This window comes from Oncorhynchus gorbuscha, linkage group LG01 (assembly GCF_021184085.1).
Source record: "Oncorhynchus gorbuscha isolate QuinsamMale2020 ecotype Even-year linkage group LG01, OgorEven_v1.0, whole genome shotgun sequence".
In the NCBI taxonomy this organism is placed as follows: domain Eukaryota; kingdom Metazoa; phylum Chordata; class Actinopteri; order Salmoniformes; family Salmonidae; genus Oncorhynchus; species Oncorhynchus gorbuscha.
The window spans coordinates 89,767,603-89,788,690 of NC_060173.1; the positions used below are offsets into that span (position 1 = coordinate 89,767,603).

Genomic DNA, 21,088 nt, shown 5'->3' on the forward strand with positions numbered 1-21,088 from the left:
AAAATAGATCAGTGGGCACGCGCGTTACGTAACAAACTACACTGCGCGCTTTGCTCTCGCAGTTTAATGATTCTCATCTTCCCGAATGTTGTAAGAGAGGAAAAGAGGGAGAAGAACGGCATAACTCCCTTGCCATCATGGCGCAGACATGAATCTAGGGTATGATGATCGGGGACGCAGGGTAATTATCGAGTGTTCCCTGCGTCAGAGGCGTTACCTCGATCTCTCCCGCTCTCCCTCCCAGCCTAGTTGTGTGACAGAGCCGCAGTCTAATCTTGAAGTTTATTTTCTTCTGAAGTTGGAGGGCAGCGGCTGGGGCCTCTCACCCTCCCCTCACTACGTGCGCCCCAGTCACGTTGTTGTCGCAGTTGAATAATATATTGTAGAATCTACTAGATCACACAGTGTTTTTTGAATTGTGTAATAACTCGTGCGTAATCAAATGCCAATAGACATAGTGCTTAATATCATCATTGGGTTGTTATGTAAATGCCACGGGTGAAATTGTTGCACAAGCCTTGTATTCGGATATGTAGGCTAATATAGATAAATTAACATTTATAACATCAAATAAAATCAAATGTTATTGGTCACAAACACATATGTAGAAGATGTTATTGCGAGTGTAGCGAAATGCTTGTGGTGCGGAGAAATACTTCTGCTTAACGTTACATGCCTACATTCCCACGAACTTCGATCAGTTTATACACTCTGAAACTTCTGACAGCTACTGTTCTTATTTCATATCAATAAACTGATCATTGACCGTGTCCTCAATCATTCTTATTGCGCACAAACCTATTACATCAATTTTTTTATATATATATATATATATATATATATATCAATACTTAACCCAAATAGCCAACACGATCTGTGATAGGCCTCTTAATGAATACGTTGATAAATTGCCCTGGGAGAAGAGTATATACGTAAGCAGTTATGCATAAATGCATCATAGACAGATGAGCGGGTTGACAGTTCCAACCGTACCCAGGGTGAGTCGGAAGATGGCAGGAGTGTGTGTGTGTGTGTGTGTGTGAGAGAGAGAGTGTGTGTGGGAGGGCTTTCTCTCCCATCTGACTGAGTCTTTCACTATCATTCAGCCCTGTCCACCAATGAGCCCATGATCTCATCAAATAGGCGGATTTGCAGGTACGCCCCGTCGGTTTGCACCGCCCCAGTGTCAGTGTGTGTATTTTTCCCTGCCCTTCTCTTTTTTTGTAACTAAAGCTTGACGTGTAGAACGTCACACGTTGTTTCTCTCTTCACTTCGGTAACTTAGCGATATGGGTTATTTACTGTTAAACTGTTACATACGCCGGACGCACAACCGGCGCCTGGAGTGAAACAGAGCCTTGGAGAGATACGGACTATAAACTACAGTTGATCTCTCCAGCCTTCGATAAGTGAGGATATAACAACAGGTTAGGGAAAGTGAGTTGTTAAAAAAACGATAGAATGGCAAATCCACCAAATACTGGAGGACACTTGTTATCCAACGCGAATATTAACAACAACAAAATTAAGAAATGTGGATACCTCAAGAAGCAGAAGCACGGACACAAGCGATTTTTCGTTCTGAAGGAGCCGAGCGAGGGCTTCCCTGCCCGGCTGGAGTACTACGAGAGCGAGAAGAAATGGAAAAACAAGTCAGCGGCAAAGAGAGTTATTCCGCTGGACTGCTGCCTCAATATCAATAAGAGAGCGGACTCCAAACACAAACACCTTATCGCCCTCTATACCAAGGACGAATATTTTGCTGTGGCAGCAGAGAATGAACAGGAGCAGGAGAATTGGTACAGAGTCTTAACTGATTTAATGAGCGAGGGGAAAGTGTACTCAGACGGCTCCGCATCCAATTCCGCGTCCTCGCTGGTGGGGTTTGATGAGGGGAACTACGGGATGATTACGCCGGTAACGGCTGTGTATAAGGAGGTATGGCAAGTTAACCTAAAATCCAAAGGGCTGGGACAGAGCCGGAATCTTACCGGGGTGTACAGGCTGTGCTTATCCAGCCGGACTATCAGCTTTGTGAAGCTCAACTCGGATGTTGCGTCCGTCAGTTTACAACTGATGAACATTAGGAGATGCGGGCACTCGGAGAGCTTTTTCTTCATCGAAGTCGGCCGGTCAGCAGCCACAGGACCCGGCGAGCTGTGGATGCAGGCTGACGACTCCGTTGTGGCGCAAAACATCCACGAGACTATTCTGGAGGCGATGAAAGCCATGAAGGAGCTGTCAGAGTTCCGGCCGCGCAGCAAGAGCCAGTCATCGGGCACTAACCCCATTTCCGTGCCCACCCGGCGGCACCACAACAACCTTCCCCCAAGCCAGACCGGGCTCCAGCGACGGTCGCGCACTGACAGCATGGCCAAAAAGTCCCCCATGAGTAAATTCACCTCCTGTCGGATACGCACTGCCAGTGAGGGAGATGGCACCATGGCGCGCACCTTGCCTGTGAACGGGAGTCCCCTCAGCCCTGATATTCACCGGACCCTATTAGGGAGCTCAAACACCATCACAGCCCAGCACTGCCGGACATTTGAATCCTCTTCCCTCCAGCACAGTAAGTCCATGTCCATGCCTCTGTCCCACTCCCCACCCACAGCCACCCCCAGCCCTGTCAGCCTGTCCTCTTGCTCTGAAAGCAGTGCTCCTCGCCCCTCCAGCTGCAATGCATCTGTCTCTGGCTCCCCCAGTGATGGCGGCTTCATCTCCTGTGATGAGTATGGCTCCAGTCCTGCAGCCCTGTACCTCACTCGCAGCAGTAACACTCCAGAGTCCCTAAGGGCAGACACACCCCCCTCTCGGGATAGCAGCGACTTGCATGGCTACATGGTGATGGAGAGGCAGAACCAGAACGGTTTCCGCCGGTTACCAGAGCTGGACAAGGCATACCGGAAACGCACATACTCCCTTACCACCCCGCCCCAGCACAGGGCGCCGCCCCAGGTCTCCTCCACCTCATTGGACGAGTACACGCTTATGAGGGCCACCTATACCAGTAGCGGCCAATCGGGTCGCAGCTCTCACACCGCCTCTCCGAAAGTTACCTATCCTGAGGACTATGGCGATGTCCAGATAGGCTCCAACGGTCACCTAGGTGACTGTGGCTACATGCCCATGACTCCGGGCATTGCCGCTCAGACAGGGTGGGTCAAAGGTGATGCTTATATGCCCATGAGCCCCATGTGTGTGTCGGCCCCCAAGCAGATCATCAATCCCCGCTCTCACCCCTCTCCAGCTGGGCTCTGCTCCCATACCGACTCCCCTGGAAGTGTGTCTCTGGAGGACAGCGGCTACATGAGAATGTTCTGCGGGGCCAAGATGTCTGTGGACAGCTCCGACGGGAAGCTCACCAATGGGGAGTACCTCAACATGTCCCCTGTGGACCCCGTGGTCTCTCTCACCCCCCCAGACTACATCCTCACAGACACAACTCCCCAGCTTCACCCTCACCACAGACAGCCTTACTCCATCAGTTCCCTGCCCCGTTCTCTCAAAGCCCAGCCCCAGAGGAAGGGGGTTACAGACACAGACCAGTACGTGGTGATGAGTCTACAGAAGAAGAGGATAGAGGAAGAGTCCAACTACTGTCCCATCTCACCTGTCTGCTCCGCTACACCCCCCACCTCCACTCTCTCCTCAGCCCCTCACCCCTCAGAGCCGGCACGGTCACTCAGGAGGGGGGTCTGGTCCACAAGGGGAGGGTGAGCCGGCCTACCCGGCTAGCCCTGGACTCTCTAAGGACGCTGCCCTGTATGATCGAACACCCCCTCCCCTCTGAGCCCAGGAGTCCCGGGGAGTACATCAACATTGACTTTAGCAACACTACACGCTACCCGCCCATCTCCGCCATGACTGAGCGCTCTCGTTCATCACTGGGCTCGGTGGACGGGCTGATGAGGTGTTCCCCGCCACTCTCCGATTACGTCAACATTGACGTCAGATCGCACTCTCCCAAACACGGCGATTCCCCTGCTTCAATAGGGTGCCTGGAGCCGAGTCCTGCGCTTCCCTTGTGTCCCAGCCAGCCTCCCAGAGAAGAGCAGAGGGAGAGTGAGGAACAGGAGAAGATAATCGTTGTGGAATATCCTCTCCAAAAGCTTGCAAGCCCTGTATACCTGGTTGGTGATGTAAAAGACGACTACACTGAGATGACCTTCAGTCCTACCAACCCCCCTCCCTCTGCGCCTCTCCCTGCCACCCTGTGCCCCTCCGATGCCACCACCCCCCTGCCCACCAGCCCGTCTGCCTGTGTCCAGAGACTCACCCTGAGGGGAGAGGGTACAGTGGGGTCCCCCCCGGTTCCTGTCGAGACCTTCTTCCTTGGGTGTCCGTCCCTCTCCATCTCCCCTGTCAACCCAGACAGGGGGGCAAAGGTGATCCGGGCCGACCCCCAGGGGCGCAGGCGCCACAGCTCAGAGACCTTCTCCTCCACCACCATGGTAACGCCAGTGTGCCCGTCGTTTGCCCCCGATGCCAACAAGCGGCACAGCTCGGCATCGGTGGAGAACGTGTCGCGGCCGGTCCGGAGCTCGGAGGGTTCAGATGAAGAGTACGGGAACAGCAACAGCCCCATGTGCCGGGAGACGTCGGCCGGCTACCAGAATGGACTTAACTACATTGCCTTAAACCTGATGGAAGGGAGCCTGGGGGGTTGCAGCACTCTGGGGGGCAGTGAGGGACTGCTGAGGTTCAAGGCAGCGTGTGGATGCAAGGGGGGCATGAACGGTTTTAACACCAGCCCCTATGCCACCATGGGCTTCAAGGAGACTGCAACAGCAGTGAAAGGTGAGCCAGCACCGACTCTGTGTGGCGTGTGTGTTTGCATGCTTATCATGAGCCCATTCATTCATCCAGGTGTTCATTCAAACAGTCAGTGTGTGTCAGTGCTTGAGTAAAGATATCGCTTTAGTGATAGCAACCCATTTATTTGGCATATCTACCCGTTGCTAAGCAGCAGTGCACTCCAAGTTTGTCGTGTCCTAAGGAGACGTTGTGTGTTCGCTGTGTCAAACTGAAGCCAACATTCTAATAATGCCAGAGAATTTAGACTGCCTATGTTGCATGGACAGCAGCTGCCTATGTGCGCGCGTGATTATCATTATGCGATAGCTCGGCACGCAGACCACGGGTTTCTATCCCTCATAGTCTGAACTCAACCAACCCACTGTAGCCAGCCAACTCACTCCACTGTGGCTTACTGTACACACTAATGTATCGACAGGCAGTGAAATTGAGCTCTGCTGCCCGGCTCTAGGGCTAGCAGCTCCCTGTCACTTTACCCAAGTGGAAAAAACAAACAGACTTGCGCAGTGGTTACAAAGGCGCTGTTTATCTAGGCTGTATACTTGGTATTTGATATACCGTTGACGCATCCTATATTTAATGTAATTTTGTTTTTTACACGCCCTTTGTAATTAGGTGGCGAGACGGCATGATGGTTTTGAGCAACCTAGTCATGAGAGAGAGAGAAACAATATATATGTTTACGGAAGCAATGCAGTCTTACAATGATGAAGCGCGCCCATATTAGCCTACTTTTTATGTGACAGTTTTATGTGCTGTATATTGAAGGAAAATATGAATATGGAAAAACAACCATGTTTTTCAGGCTGTTTAGTGTTCATCTGTTTGTTATTGCAAGTCCGTTTAAACAAATGCATTGGTGCTTATAGTGTGACTACTAATTCGACCAGGGATATCAAGCAAATTTAGCCCCTGGGCCACATTCGGTTTTCAACGAGGTCTGGAGGGCTGCACTAAAAATGTGTTATATTTTATTGCCCTCAAAAATAACAAAAAATTGTCTTCTAACCATCGTTTTTGGAATTTCCGATGCTCCCTGACTGTCGAGTGACTATTGGCGAGCTGGACAGTCAAGAAACTGGATGAATGCAGGTCCGTTGAATGCACAGTGATTTTTAGTGAGCTGGACAGTCAAGAAACGGTATAATTTCTACACAGTTTCGATTTGGTTTTAGTCAACTTAAAGTATATTGAGTTTGTTTCCCCCCCAAATGTTGTTTTCATTATTATACATTTTTGTTCGATGTGGATGTTTACTCAAACCACCCTCCGGCCAGACTGGCCCCCCTCGCGGGCTGGATCCCGACGTATGCTTGACAATTCTGAACTAGACCATAGACTTGAGATATTATTTCCTACTCTAAACGTGATTTATCAAACACGTGGATGGTGGATGAGATGAAACAGGACAGGGCAAGTTGAAGCACAATGATAAATGTACAGTAAATGTTCCAGCCCTGGCAAGCAGTATAATAAGTGCTTGTAAACTGTGGTATTTGGATTGGATTAGGAGTAGCCCGTCACACCCATACAGTACATCAGTTAGCCCAAGACTGTGGGAAATATGCATGGTGTTGTGAAGTAAGTAATTGAAGTCGTTTCTATTCTGGATCAATGTGTGCCCTCGAGTCCCACCCAGCAGCATTCCCTGTTACGTAGTTATTATCTTTGTACCAGACTACGCTAGTACAAATGTACGAGAAAACATCCCAAGGGGTTCAATGATGCAGAAGATGTTTTCCTCCGCATGCTAGAACAATCCATTAGGAATAGCCAACCCACTGGTCACACACTGGTTGAATCAACGTTGTTCCACGTCACTGAATTGTCATCTGTGTCCAGTGGGTATGGACCAGGGTTTTTCTTATTTCTATAACACAGTTAGGCTATATGTGCTCTGAGAGTTTACCTTAGGATACAGCAAATATAGTGGGAAGGAAACTAATTTCTATTCAAAATGATAATTGGATAATGGGGACAGTTCGTTCATCTAACAAATCACACTTCAACCCCGGTAATGTAATGTGTAAATATTGATGCATCCCTGTATGAGATAGAGAGTTGGGGACACCAAAACATGACCTTTCACCTCGTTCTGGCAAATCTATGCGTGCATATGTCTACTGCAGCATCAGTATCTTGTACAAAATCAAATAACAATGTATATAACTTTTAAGCGCTATGTCATAAGTTACCATAGATCTGTACCCATTGTATAATAGGTTTGCACATTGATGGTGAAATATGAATGACTTGTAGGCCTATAGGTAGTGGTTACACAATGTTGTTGTTGTTGAAGCTCCCCACTGACATAGTGATCTGCAATGCACTGGTGAAGGGAGCTCTCTCTCTCCTCCTCCTCTTTCACTCTTCCTCCTTTTCTCTCTCCTCTGTCTCCCTCTCTGGCTGTATACCGTAGGGCTGGGTGCAGTCTGTGTACTGGGTCCCCCAGAAAAACAAGTGAGTCAGTTGTTTATCAGTTATCAGGTACTGGGCTTCAGGGCAGGAATGCAGGCATTGTGCAAAGGTTGCTGGGAGAGGTGAATGCTCACTTGTTTTTCTAACCTACTGGAGATGCTTTTGTTTTTTTAAACTCTGAGGCACTTTACAAAACAGACCATAGTGTGCGCGCACACACACACACACACACACACACACACACACACACACACACACACACACACACACACACACACACACACACACACACACACACACACACACACACACACACACACACACACACACACACACACACACACACACACACACACACACACACACACACACACACACACACACTGAACTTGCTCTCTAGAGGACTAAAAGTCTTCACACTTATTGGCCAAACATAGTAAATCAAGGGTGTGTGTGTAGTTGTAGTATGTATTATGCCAGTGTATTTAAAAAATATATATATGTGCAATAAGGTATTTCTGTTGGGTTGTCTCTGAATGTGCATTTGAGCATGAGTATGTCTGCTGAGTTGTTTTCTAGGTAGGGCAGGCATTTCTGCACTCATGTGTTTTTTTCTACTAAATAAGTTGAGCAGGAAGAAAGACATGGCCCTAGGCTATGGAAGGAGAGGAGATGGGAGGAGGAGGAATGGAGTGACGTTAGTTTGTTTTTCAAAATCATGATAAAACAGACCACAGGGAGCCAGTAGGTAGAGGGAGGGAGAGGCTAAAGAACGAAGGAGGGGGAGAAAGATAGAAAGAAAGGGAGCAGTGTTGATCCGGTAAAAGTTGGCCGTGGCTGGCTTGCCTGGTTATTTACGGGATTCCTGAAAAACAAAAGATCAGCCGGAGAAAGAACAGTTAGCTGTGTTTCCGGAACGGCCCAATACTCTGCCCCGATCAGGAATGCTGTCAGGACAGCCAGCTACTCACTAACACTCTAATCATAAACACCCACCCCACAGAGAGGCTTAGACTTCAGCCACAGGCCTCACTGTGTATGTGTGTGTTTACTAAGAAATTACCGGCTTTTCCACATTCTCCCCTCACCATCACAAGGCGAGACAGTCTACATTCCACATGCTCACATTAATTTTCGAGTGGCTAGATTTGAAATGCAAATCATCTGAGGCTGAAATGACCTTTTTTATTGTGTGTGTGTGCCTGCTGCTCTTTTGACAAACACATTATATTAGAGATAAAGCTCTTTACCTACACACCAAGGATATGGGCCTGACATCCTGTTCTAAACGTGTGTGTGCACGCGTGTGTTAGTGTGACAGCTGCTGTGTGTATCTGTGTGTAGATTACTCTGGCCTTGTGTTTTTGTGAATGAGGGATCAGGGTTTGAGATATATTAGTTTATTGGCTCATTGAGCTGATGGTCGGTCGATAGCGTTTTTGCCAGTGTTGTTGTTTTGGTTTGGGAAATTGCATACACTCACTGACAGGGGATGGGGTGAGGGGTCACTGAGTGGGTTGGAGGCTGTTTACATTTCAACACGCCCCTGTACGGCCCACCCCCACCCCTCGCTATGCCCCCATCAGAAGTGTGACCTTTGAACTGCCCTTGGGTGTGCAAGGGCTGTTGGGATTAGCATGTTGCCTGAGAAACACCAGATATCAGCAAACAGAAGAAACATGCACACTATTCAGTATTTATCTATTTATCTCCCCTACTGTCTCGTTGTCTCTGTGTCTGACTTTCTCTCTAATCTTTATCTCTCTGTCGATCTTCTAACTCTCTTTTGTCACCTGACGTTCTCTGTTTTTCTCTGAAGCTCTTTATCATCCCTCTCTCCTGCCTCTCTCCATTCCTCATGTCTTCCCCTTGTTTACCAGAGCTCGCTCTCTCTCTCTCTCTTTTCTCTGGCCGGGGTTAGTCAGGTGTTTGGTACAGACAGAGGGAGACGGGGGAGTTGACTGACTCACTCTCTTCATGTTTTTATTTAGGAGCCCTGACCAAACCCTCTCACCCCTTTTTCTTCCCTCTCTACCTCAGTGTGTGTTTGTGAGTATGCCCGTGTGTGTTAGCAGATGGTGATGGCCGGGGTCTTGCACCTGCGCCTCCAAGCACTGGTTATCTGGCCCTTCAGAGGGAGTGACAATACGCTAATGACCAGCACCATCTGCCACAACAACAGAGAGAGAGAGAGAGGAGGAGAGACGGACAGAGAGAAAGGAGGAGAGACGGACAGAGAGAGAGATGGTGGCGAGAGGGGGGGTTGGGATGGGGGGGTGGGGCAAAAAGCCAAATATCACTCTATCCTGTATCCTACTCTCTCTCTCTCTCTCCCTCTTTCACTCACTTCCTCTCTCTCTTTCTTTATCTCCCTCACTTTTTCTAGCATTAGTTTCTCTTTTCGGTAAATCATGTGATCTGGCCTCCAAGTCAGTTGGTCTCTGCCCTCCTCTCTCTAACCTTCCAGCTGAGTGCCACTGATTGGCTTTAAGGACAGACCATGGAGGTTTGTTTAATGACTAATTAAACAAGTAGCTCATCAGATAGCTAATCAGCCCCATTACAGGAATTCCTTGAATTGCCTTCTGTTTTATGGACTTTGAATAGAATAATGGCTTTCATTAATTTGAACTAAATTAGTTAACTAAATTAACTTTACTGAGGTGGTGTGATTTTAGAGGATATCATAGCAGTGCTGAAAAAGTCTTGAATTGTCAGCTGCTGTGTGTGGTTAATTATAGAGCAGTCCTATAATAAACCTAGATGTAGTGGCATATTTAAAAAATAATATATTTTGACCTCACCTGTCCTCCCTCCCTCCCCTGTCTCTCTCTTTCACCCGTCTTTCACCCCTCCCTCCCTCCCTCCCTCCCTCCCTCCCTCCCTCCCTCCCTCCCTCCCTCCCTCCCTCCCTCCCTCCCTCCCTCCCTCCCTCCCTCCCTCCCTCCCTCCCTCCCTCCCTCCCTCCCTCCCTCCCTCCCTCCCTCCCTCCCTCCCTCCCTCCCTCCCTCCCTCCCCTGTCTCTCTCTTTCACCCGTCTTTCACCTCACCCTCCCTTCCTCCCTCCCTCCCTGTCCGTTACAGTACCTTTGAGTAAACTAGGGCGGGATGTTCCATGGGTAGATAAAAACTCTGTCAATGTTCCCTCCATTTAGCTGGGAGTTAAGGAGGATTACATTCTGCTCAGGATTAGACATTGTTGAGCAGCTTGTTTTGAGTTAGGGGAACGGAGAGCACACACACTGAGGTGTTTTTCCCAAACAGTGAGGTGAGTTGAAGTTAGGATCAATTAAGCCTCATTGTGCTCATGTCCTGACTTCTCAGATACAGGCTTCAGTCCCTCAGCCAACTACTACAGTTACATCATAACACAGCTCTCATGTCCTCTCCTCTCCGCAGAACAATGTGTATGTTTATGTTTGACAGTCAGTCAGATGTCAACTGCATGTGTGTGGGTGCGAGTAGTGCTCTGAGACATGGTCGTACAAATGGCTAGATTAGTGTGTTGTTGGATTACCTTGGCCATTTGTGATGAAGTTTAATCGGTGTCCCAGAACACGTGCGTGTGTGAATGGGTGGGGGGCCTTCTCCTTGGCACAAGGTAAAATTTCAATTGAATAAGAAATATAAACACGTGCGATTTGTAATAATAGAATATAAATGGGTGCTGGGCTCTCTTTAAGGGCTTGTGCCGTGACTGAATATAATTGCCCAGCATGTGACATGATTTTAAATGAACGCATTTCTCCCCGTGCACAGAGAAGCACTTGGCGGTTGGACAGATGTGTGTGTGACTAATGTAATATGCTATTGCGATAATGACTTTATACAATCAGAGGAAATGTAATGGCTGTAATGGTAGTGATGGTTATTGTCTGACCTCGTTTAGTAATTTAGGCCTATTTGGACGATGCCAAGCGGTTTTTACGTGATCTCCTCACCCATTCCTTCTTATTCTTCTTTCTTTAGTTCACTCTTTTTCCCTCCCTCTTCCTATCTCAAAAATTGAAATGTTCACATTTCGCATTATTTTTTAACACAACCCTGTGCCGAAACCAAAAATCTACCTCCCCTCCCTACATACACCACTACCCCCCCACATACACATACATCACTACCCCCCTACATACACCACTACCCCCTCCCCTCCCTACATACACCACTACCCCCTACATACACCACTACCCCCTCCCCTCCCTACATACACCACTACCCCCCCTACATACACCACTACCCCCTCCCCCTCTCTACTTACACCACTACCCCCTCCCTACATACACCACTACCCCCTACATACACATACACCACTACCCCCTACATACACATACACCACTACCCCCTCCCCTCCCTACATACACCACTACCCCCCTACATACACATACACCACTACCCCTTCCCCTCCCTACACACACCACTACCTCCCTCTCCTCCCTACATACACCACTTGTTGTGTGATTAGCTGTCTTTGTGTGTGTGTTATGAATGTATAATGTGTTTGTTATGAATGTGTTAAACGTGTGTGTCCTTCCTGGAAGCTTGTGGGTGTGTCTGTGTGTGGGTGGCCTAGATAGGAGGAGGAGCTGGCCATGTTAGCAATGTAAACAACGTGGATGTTGTTGTTGTTTGTTTGGTGTTTGTTTGTTGTTTGTTTGTCCTGTGGGCTCTTGACTTGCTGAGAAGAGAGAGAAAGAGAGCGAAGAAGGGAGAGCGATGGCTGATGATATTACATCTCCCCATGTCCCCCCTTCCCTCTTCAGGCGTGGCAGAAAGGCTACATTGGGGTAAGTCCTGTTAGGAGAGCTACAGGCCTGTTATGTCTGAGCTATGCTACTGCTAGTAGAAGCATATAATCAACTACTGCTAGGAGAACCATATAAATCAACTAGTAAGCACATAAGCACATGTTTACTGTACTTTAAACGACTGTACTAGCAGTACAGTACTGTGTGTGTGTGTGTGTGTGTGTGTGTGTGTGGTAGAGTGTTCCTGGCCTGAGAGATGCAGGTCTAAATATAGCCAGTGAGAAATACATAACTCATGTAGAGAGCAGTGTGTACGTGTGGGACGGGGTAGGGGTACCTTCCAGGGATGGGTAGCGGGGTCTGTGTGGCATGGCTGCAAGGAGGAGGGTTACAGAGTAACGGGTTCATTTATCCCTCCCTCTCCCCCTCGCACTCTATCTCTCTCCCTCTGTGATCAGCGTGTGTAAGATTAGCTGTGTTAGGAGAGGTTGTCTTTCTCAGCTGACACACTGCACTCAGCAGGGCTGGTTGAGTCTCCACTGATAAAAGGAGATTGTGATAGCTGGGCAGGAGTGTGTGATTGGTAACCAGAGATGTGTGTTTAGAGACCTGGCCTGTGTGTCTTGAGATGATTCAACTCTGATTCCCGGCAACCTTCCCTCATCCCCACTCCCTCATACCCCTGTGTCTGCAACCAACAGGTCTGAACCGGCCCTGCTGGCACACACGCATGGCCTCACCACATTCTCATGTCTGTGTGTCACGTTGATTGTGTTACTCTGGTTTTCCGACCCTTTCCTCCTTTCCCTGACCCCTCAGAGAAAGTGACTGGGCCTTGGTGTAATTGGCCCTGTGAAATTCAAACTACTACTGTGAACTTTGCCCCCCTCTTCCCGTCCCACACATATAACACAATTGACCACTCAGAGTGGTGTGTGTGGGACAGGGAGAGTGAGGGCAAAATTCACAGCAGTTGTTTTAATTTCTAGTTTGAACACAGAAGTGAGAAGGCATTTTATCAGCTGTGTTGTTATTGGTACCCACATGAAAAATGATTACAGTTCACTATAGAATTCTACAGTGCTTATTGTAGAGTTATATTGTAAACTGTAGTATATTGTAGAAAACTCTACTTCACACTGTAGGATCCCTTGATCATGTGTAGTAGTTACTATATAATGTTGGAGAATACTATAGTATACTGTATTATCCAAGAAAAAAACTGTAGTAAATATTACAGTAATATCTGCAAAAACACTACAGTCCACAAAACATTACACTTTTTTAACTATAGTAAATACAGTATTTAATTTGCATATATCCTACCCATTACCCTCCCCAATATCACAATTTGTGCCACCAATAATTGTGAAACCCACATGCCAAGAATAGACCATATATTTTGTTCCCTACATGATATAGAAAACAGAAGAAGTTTTGAAAGCAACACATTGACTGTAGTACTCACGCTTCAAAAACTCTTGACCATTGTTACTCTCCCTTCCGGGATGGCTATAGGGCCCTACCTTGCCCTCCCTTTGGCAAATCAGATCACGACTCCATTCTGTTCCTCTCTTAAGGCAGAAACTCAAACAGGAAGTACCCCTGCTAAGGTCTATTCAATGCTGGTCTGACCAATCGGAATACATGCTTCAAGATTGTTTTGCAGATGTGAGTAAGACATTTAAGCATGTTAACCCTTGCAAGTCTGCCGGCCCAGATGGCATCCGTAGCCGCGTCCTCAGAACATGTGCAGACAAGCTGGCTGGAGAGTTTATGGACATATTCAATGTCTCGCTATGCCATTCTGCTGTCCCCACTTGTTTCAAGATGTCCACCATTGTTCCTGTACCCAAGAAAGCAAATGTAACTGAACTAACTGATTATCACCCTGTAGCACTCACTTCTATCATCTTGAAGTGCTTTGAGAGGCTAGTTAAGGATCATATAACGTCCACCTTACCTGACACCCTAGACCCACTTCAATTTGCATACCGCCCCAATAGATCCACAGACAATGCAATCACCATCGCACTGCGCACTGCCCTATCCAATCTGGACAAGAAGAATACCTAAGTAAGAATGCTGTTCTTTGACTATAGCTCAGCCTTCAACACCATAGTGCCCACCAAGCTCCTCATTAAGCGTGGGGCCCTGGGTCTGAACCCCGCGTTGTGCAACTGGGTCCTGGACTTCCTGGCAGGCCGCCCTCAGGTGGTGAATGCATGAAACAACACCTCCACTACGCTGATCCTCAACACAGGGGTCCCACAAGGGTGCGTGCTTAGACCCCTCCTGTACTCCCTGTTCACCCATGACTGCGTGGCCACACACGCCTCCAACTTAATCATAAAGTTTCGCAAACAACACAACAGTAGGCGGCGGAGGAGTAGGTGAAGGCCCTGGTGGAGTGGTGCCAGGAGTAATAATCCCTCCCTCAACGTCAACAGAACGAAGGAGCTGATCATGGACTTCAGGAGACAGCAGAGGGAGCACACCCCTATCCACATTGACAGGACCGCAGTGGAGAAGGTGAAAAGCTTCAAGTTCCTCAGTATACACATCACTGACAATCTGAAATGGTGCACCGACACATAAAGTGTGGTAAAGAAGATGCATAGCGCCTCTTAATCCTCAGGAGGCTGAAGAAATGTGCCTTGACCCCTAAGACCGTCACAACACCGGGGGAACACTACAGCACCCGATGTCACAGAAAGGCCAAAAAGATAATCAAGGACATAAACCACCCAAGCCACGGCCTGTTCATCCCGCTATCATCCAGAAGGCGAGGTCAGTATAGGTGCATCAAAGCTGGGACCGAGAGACTGAAAAACTGCTTCTATCTCAAGGCCATCCCTGTTAAATAGCCAACACTAGCCGGCTACCGCAAGGTACTCAACCTTGCACCTTAGAGGCTGCTGCCCTATGTACATAAACATGGAATCACTGGTCACTTTAATAATGGAACACTAGTCATTTTGATAATGTTTAAATACTGTTTTTACACATATGTATTATACCGTATTTTAGTCAATGCAATTCCGACATTGCTTGTCCTAATATTTATATATTTCTTAATTCCATTCTCTTTACTTTTAGATTAGTGTGTATTGTTGTGAATTGTTAGGTACTACTGCACTGTTGGAGCTAGGAACACAAGCATTTAGTTAGATACTACTGCACTGTTGGAGCTAGGAACACAAGCATTTAGTTAGGTACTACTGCACTGTTGGAGCTAGGAACACAAGCATTTAGTTAGATACTACTGCACTGTTGGAGCTAGGAACACAAGCATTTAGTTAGGTACTACTGCACTGTTGGAGCTAGGAACACAAGCATTTAGTTAGATACTACTGCACTGTTGGAGCTAGGAACACAAGCATTTAGTTAGATACTACTGCACTGTTGGAGCTAGGAACACAAGCATTTAGTTAGATAATACTGCACTGTTGGAGCTAGGAACACAAGCATTTCGCTACACATCTGCTAAATTTCGGTACGTGACCAATAAAATTTGATTTGATTCATGCTATAGTTGAACTATAAATTATACTACTGTGAATACAGTAAAGGCCCTCAAAACACTACAGTTAATACTATAGTATTTATACCATAGTATATTGTATAGTATTTTTTCATGTGGGTAGTGTGCGTTATTAGGTGTAGTGTTATGGCTAGGTTTTGTAACCTACCTCAGTGTTTCCCCTAGGAAATGTATAGTTTTAAAGCATATTTCTTATGCTGTCGAGTGTCTCAAACATTATCACAAAATTAATTAGATTCTCCCTGACTGTCTATTTTTTATTTTGGTGATTGTTAGTTTTCAACGATGATCTGATTAAGAAAGATACACAGTGCATTCGGGAAGTATTTAGACCCAACCATCAATCTACACACAATACTCCATAATGACAAAGCAAAAAGAGGTTTGTGTCTACAAACTTTATATATGGTTTTAGTCGTTTAAGTTTAAACTGAAAACGATTTACCGAAAATAATAATAAAACATATATACTGTATTTTGGTAAGGTTGGACAGCTATGAGGTTTGGTTCCCAGTAGCAGGCTAGTTCCTGCTTCCTGGTTTACTGTCTCAGACAGAGCACAGCACATGGTGAGACAGGATGTCTGTGGAAGTGGGTCAGCCCCTCTAATGTGCTTAGCAGGTTAATGGAGACGCTAATCAGCCTCGTGTGTGTGTGTGTGAATCACTCCTCTATATACTATAGTAAACGATGTACTGCTCCTCCTCTGTAACTGAAGTTTTGGGTATAAGCAGTGCACTAGGAGATTCCTCTCTTTCCTCTCTTTCTCCTAGTCGGTGGGTATAGGGGATCAGTAGTCTGGAAAAGTACCAGTATTTTAGTGTTTTGGGCTGACCTTTTCGTTTCAAGTTCTGGTGTTATGCCGTGTGTGTGTGTGTGTGTGTGTGTGTGTGTGTGTGTGTGTGTGTGTGTGTGTGTGTGTGTGTGTGTGTGTGTGTGTGTGTGTGTGTGTGTGTGTGTGTGTGTGTGTGTGTGTGTGTGTGTGTGTGTGTGTGTTGTAACACTGGGGGTTCTGAATTGGGGGTTTGTTTAAGAGAGTGACGATCACATCGAGCTCTGTGAAAACACCTCTTGTTCTCTGCTTGGAAAAGAGAGGAGTGAGTGAGTGAGGCATTGCTATGTGCTGTTAGCTGAGACTTCCGCTGCCATGTGAGCACTGCATGCAAATCACACCGCACAAACAAGTACACAGGAGCGAGAGAGAGAGAGAGAGAGAGAGAGAGAGAGAGAGAGAGAGAGAGAGAGAGAGAGAGAGAGAGAGAGAGAGAGAGAGAGAGAGAGAGAGAGAGAGAGAGAGAGAGAGAGAGAGAGAGAGAGAGAGAGAGAGAGAGAGAGAGAGAGAGAGAGAGAGAGAGAGAGAGAGAGAGAGAGAGAGAGAGAGAGAGAGAGAGAGAGAGAGAGAGAGAGAGAGCTTACACAAGGCCAGAAAAACACTGTGTATACGTACATGTTTGTCAGTGGGTGTTTGTTTTAATCACATTTCCTATTGCTGCAGGATTATTTTCCTCCTGTAATCACTGGCTCAAATTCAAGATTCTACTTCTGTATGTGCTTCTGTGAGTTCTGTATTCTTAGGGTTGGTTCTTATATCCTTGTGGGGACCTAAAATAACCAAAAGTCCCCACAAGGATAGTAAAACAAGGATAATTCACCCTCGTGGGGACATTTCCCACGTCCCCATGAGGACAAAGGTTATTTTACACTAAGGGGTTAGGTTTACGGTTACAATTAGAGTTGTGGTTAGAATTAGGGTTTGGTTGAGGGGTTAGAAGTTAGGGTTAGAAATGTATTTTAGGTTCCCATGAAGATAGAAGAACATAATGTGTATGTGCGAGTGATTTATGAGGTTGGAATGGGAGCCACAGGAGAGAAAGGTCAAACGGTGTATCCCCACTCTGTTACCAAGTATGGAATAAGTCTTCTTCAGTAAGGGGTATTTGTGTGTGTGTGTGTGTGCGTGCGTGTGTTTGTCAGCTGGGAGCAGGTGCTTTTGCGGCAGGGGGAAAACCGTGGCATTTAGCACTATGCAGCTGACGGAGTACAGTCTCCAATGACGACAAACACAGACCCATACAAGCACTAACTGACACACACACAAAACAACAACACACTCATGCACACACACATCATTTTCAAAGGAAAAGATAGCGAGATCGTAGTGGGACAGAAAATGTAATGCATTCCAATACCTGTATGTGTAATTTGCTAGTAGATACATACGGCAACCTATTTAACCAAATCCCTCCCCTCTCTGTTTCTCTTTCTCTCCAATCAGACTGAACACTGATGGCACCGCCCCCTCTTACACCCCCTGCTCCTCGCTCCCTCTCTCTTGTTCGCCTGGCTGTGAATGAGGGATAAAGCTGCAGCCTAGTGACGAAGTCGCCACGCAGACAGCTGGACCATGTGCTGCAGTAGACAACCTTTAACCTCCACCATCCCCTCCCCAGGGGTCAACGGGACCACCATCGTCACGGCAATGTGGACACCCCCCCTTCCAAGCTTCCTATCCTCCCCACATTCGGCACCCAAATATTAAGGGTCCGTCGCTGCTGCTCTCTGAACAACTACAACTTAAAGGACTGTACTCATCGATGATTATCTATGTACATGCAAAGTTACTTCTGCAAAATAATAATAATAATTATTATTCCACTGGTTTTCGTTTGGCTTTGGCTGACAGGGCCAGTTACCCTCACTTTAATAACCTGTGAACCAAACCTGGAGATATTCCACACACTCCCACTCACACACGTTATATATACGTACACATCACATATTTATTTATTTATATGTGTGCACTTTGTTGTGTATATGTGTTTGTGTGGATGTGTACACTAAATTTGTACGAAAGAGAGTTGGCATTTTACGAACATATTCAGTTTATAACAATGTACTAAGTTAACAGTTGCTTAAAAGCCTACCTCAGAGCAAACCAGGTTAGTACTTATTTACACACCAGAAGTGTACAAAACATTAGGAACACCTGCTCTTTCCATGACATAAACTGACCAGTTGAATCCAGGTGAAAGCTATGATCCCTTTTTGATGTCACTTGTTAAAGCCACTTCAATTGATACATGGATTGTGTATGTGTGCCATTGAGGGTGAATGGGCTAAACAAAATATTTAAGTGCCTTTGAACGGGGTATTGTGGTAGGTGCCAGGCGCACTGGTTTGAGTGTGTCAAGAACTGCAACGCTGCTGGGTTTTTCACGCTTAACAGTTTCCCGTGTGTATCAAGAATGGTCCACCACCCAAAGGACATCCAGCCAACTTGACCCAACTGTTGGACGCATTGGAGTTAACATGGGCCAGCATCCCTGTGGAATGCTTTCGACACCTTGTAGAGTCCATGCCCCGACGATTTGAGGCTGTTCTGAGGGCAAAAGGGGGGTGCAACTCAATATTAGGGAGGTGTTCGTAATGTTTTCTACACTCAGTGCATACAGAGATATATTTATTTATTTTCAGAGGTGAATGATTTTATGAACACCAATCCAAAGCCTTACTTATCTACTGTCCACTGTTACTGACAGACATTTAGTTTGGACCTATAAACACGCAGAAAATCTAAAACTTAAACCGATCGCCATGGAGATGGAATTTTTGTCTGAGCAGCCGGAGAGGAAAAAATCTTTCCTCTTTCCCTCTGTTAGCATAGATTCCTGAGATTATTACAGTTTGTTCACATATAGGTACTATATATTAATGTCATAGTAATATATGTATCATTGCATACAAAGGTTAGGAGAAGAATCTCTTAGGCATTATTCCACACACACAATGCAAATACAGAGAAGAGAAGGAAGTAGGACATGCACACCATCGTCACACACACATCCCAGTTTGACCTGGGCTTCTGGTAGTCTTTAGTGACTAAAACACCATTATAGAGACAAAGCGGAAGGTACCTTTATATACTTTAACCTATTACCTTGTTGTCTCACAACAACCCACCTGTGACATGTTTTCTCACATGATGCCTCAGCACTGAGCCTCTGGTAAGCTGTGATAGGCTATTTGGCACATAGGTGAGCTGTCATTGGGCGGGTGGGCAGACACATACACACACCTGGCTGTTCAGGGAGGTTTTGACATGATTGAAGCCATCGCTGCTGCTTTGGGATCTGACACTGAATGAGGAGACACCAGAGCTGACGCTGCACGGTCTTGCACTTACAAACTCCCTAGATTGTAAACACAAGACACTTTTGAATGTAGTCTATTCCATGTTCTCCTCTTGGGGAATGCAACCACCGTGACAGCAAGGAGAAATACCACACCAATACTAATAAAAACAACTACTGCAACAACTTCATGCAGAATGAGGCAACAAAAAAAAACAGATACGAAAAGCAGTGTCACTTACTTTGAGTTTGTTGGTACCCAGCGTTTGCCTATATACTGTAAATAATGTACAAATACAGAGAATTACAAGTGAGTGCAAGCTGAACCTTTAGCTTTGGAGATATTTTAAGTTAAATATGATAACTTATGTTGTTTGTACTGTATATATGTGTTTGGAGTGAATTCTTGGAAATGAAAGCACTAATTATTGTTATATACGCCAAGCAACAAAGTTTGGACTTGATTTTTTGAAACTATTATTACAGGATGGTCTTGTGAAATGAATGCCACTACAAGGACATTTTCTAATGCTGTAATGCCAAGATAGATTTTAAGAGAAATTATTAATTAAAAGTTAATTCTTGCTACTTAGGTACAATTCACGAATGGCATATGCAATATTTACATTTCTTTACAGAGAGGTACCACATTTATAAATACTATGTTAATAATCTTTGTTAAACCTCAAAACGTGTAATTTTTTGGCCTCTTTGTAAATTTTTTCTGCCAATTTCTATTGGGACATTTTTTTGTTTGTTTTTGCTATTGGAGCTTATTGGTGTTTTTTGCATTTGGATAACGTTCCCGTTGGGTTTTAATTTAGCATCTAAAGGATAAGATAACATGACAAACTAGCTTAACTTGCTGTGTCTTCCATTGTAAATACTTAATATCGTATTGCTTATTGTGGTTCTACTAAGAGAATATAATTTAAACCTAGTGTAGTTACCATGGCTTTGGACTGTATTGATTCTTTATAGACACATGCAATAAAGAATAACACTATTTAAGAAAGCTAATGTCTCTGTCTTCTCTCTTTCCTCTCCTCTATATTTCTTCACAAACAACTGTGGAGTTTTTTTCTCTCTCATCTGAATGGCAGAATGAAGGAGCATCACCAGTCTCCTCAGACACCAGATGACTCAATTAGTTTTAGGGCTTGTTAAATGACAAGGTTTCTTCATTACATCAAATAAAATCCCTCTCTCAGAATGTCCTTTGTGTCTTAGCCACTCATGTTCCTCTGTTCCCTCTCTGCTAGTATCCTTCAGTAAGTGTTGTTCTATGACTTCTGTCCATTGAACAACACCCCAGTAGCAATATGAACAAATGAGAAGAGTTATCTTAGCATCCTCTAGCATTAAAACTGTTATTGTTTTGCCCCCCTCCACTCCCCCTGCACCCATTATCTTCCTCCTACCCAATTCCCCCTCCACTT

At 45.9% G+C, this 21,088-nt stretch overlaps 1 protein-coding gene across 1 annotated transcript; it reads left to right on the forward strand.

Moving 5' to 3' along the window:
• Positions 1-1,179: 1,179 nt before the first annotated feature.
• Positions 1,180-18,603, forward strand: LOC124045618 (insulin receptor substrate 2-like). The gene is given in 3 exon segments (XM_046365044.1): positions 1,180-3,649; positions 3,652-4,797; positions 17,795-18,603. Coding segments are annotated over 3 exon segments (3,339 nt in total). The 5' UTR covers positions 1,180-1,461; the 3' UTR covers positions 17,800-18,603.
• The last annotated feature ends 2,485 nt before the right edge of the window (positions 18,604-21,088 follow it).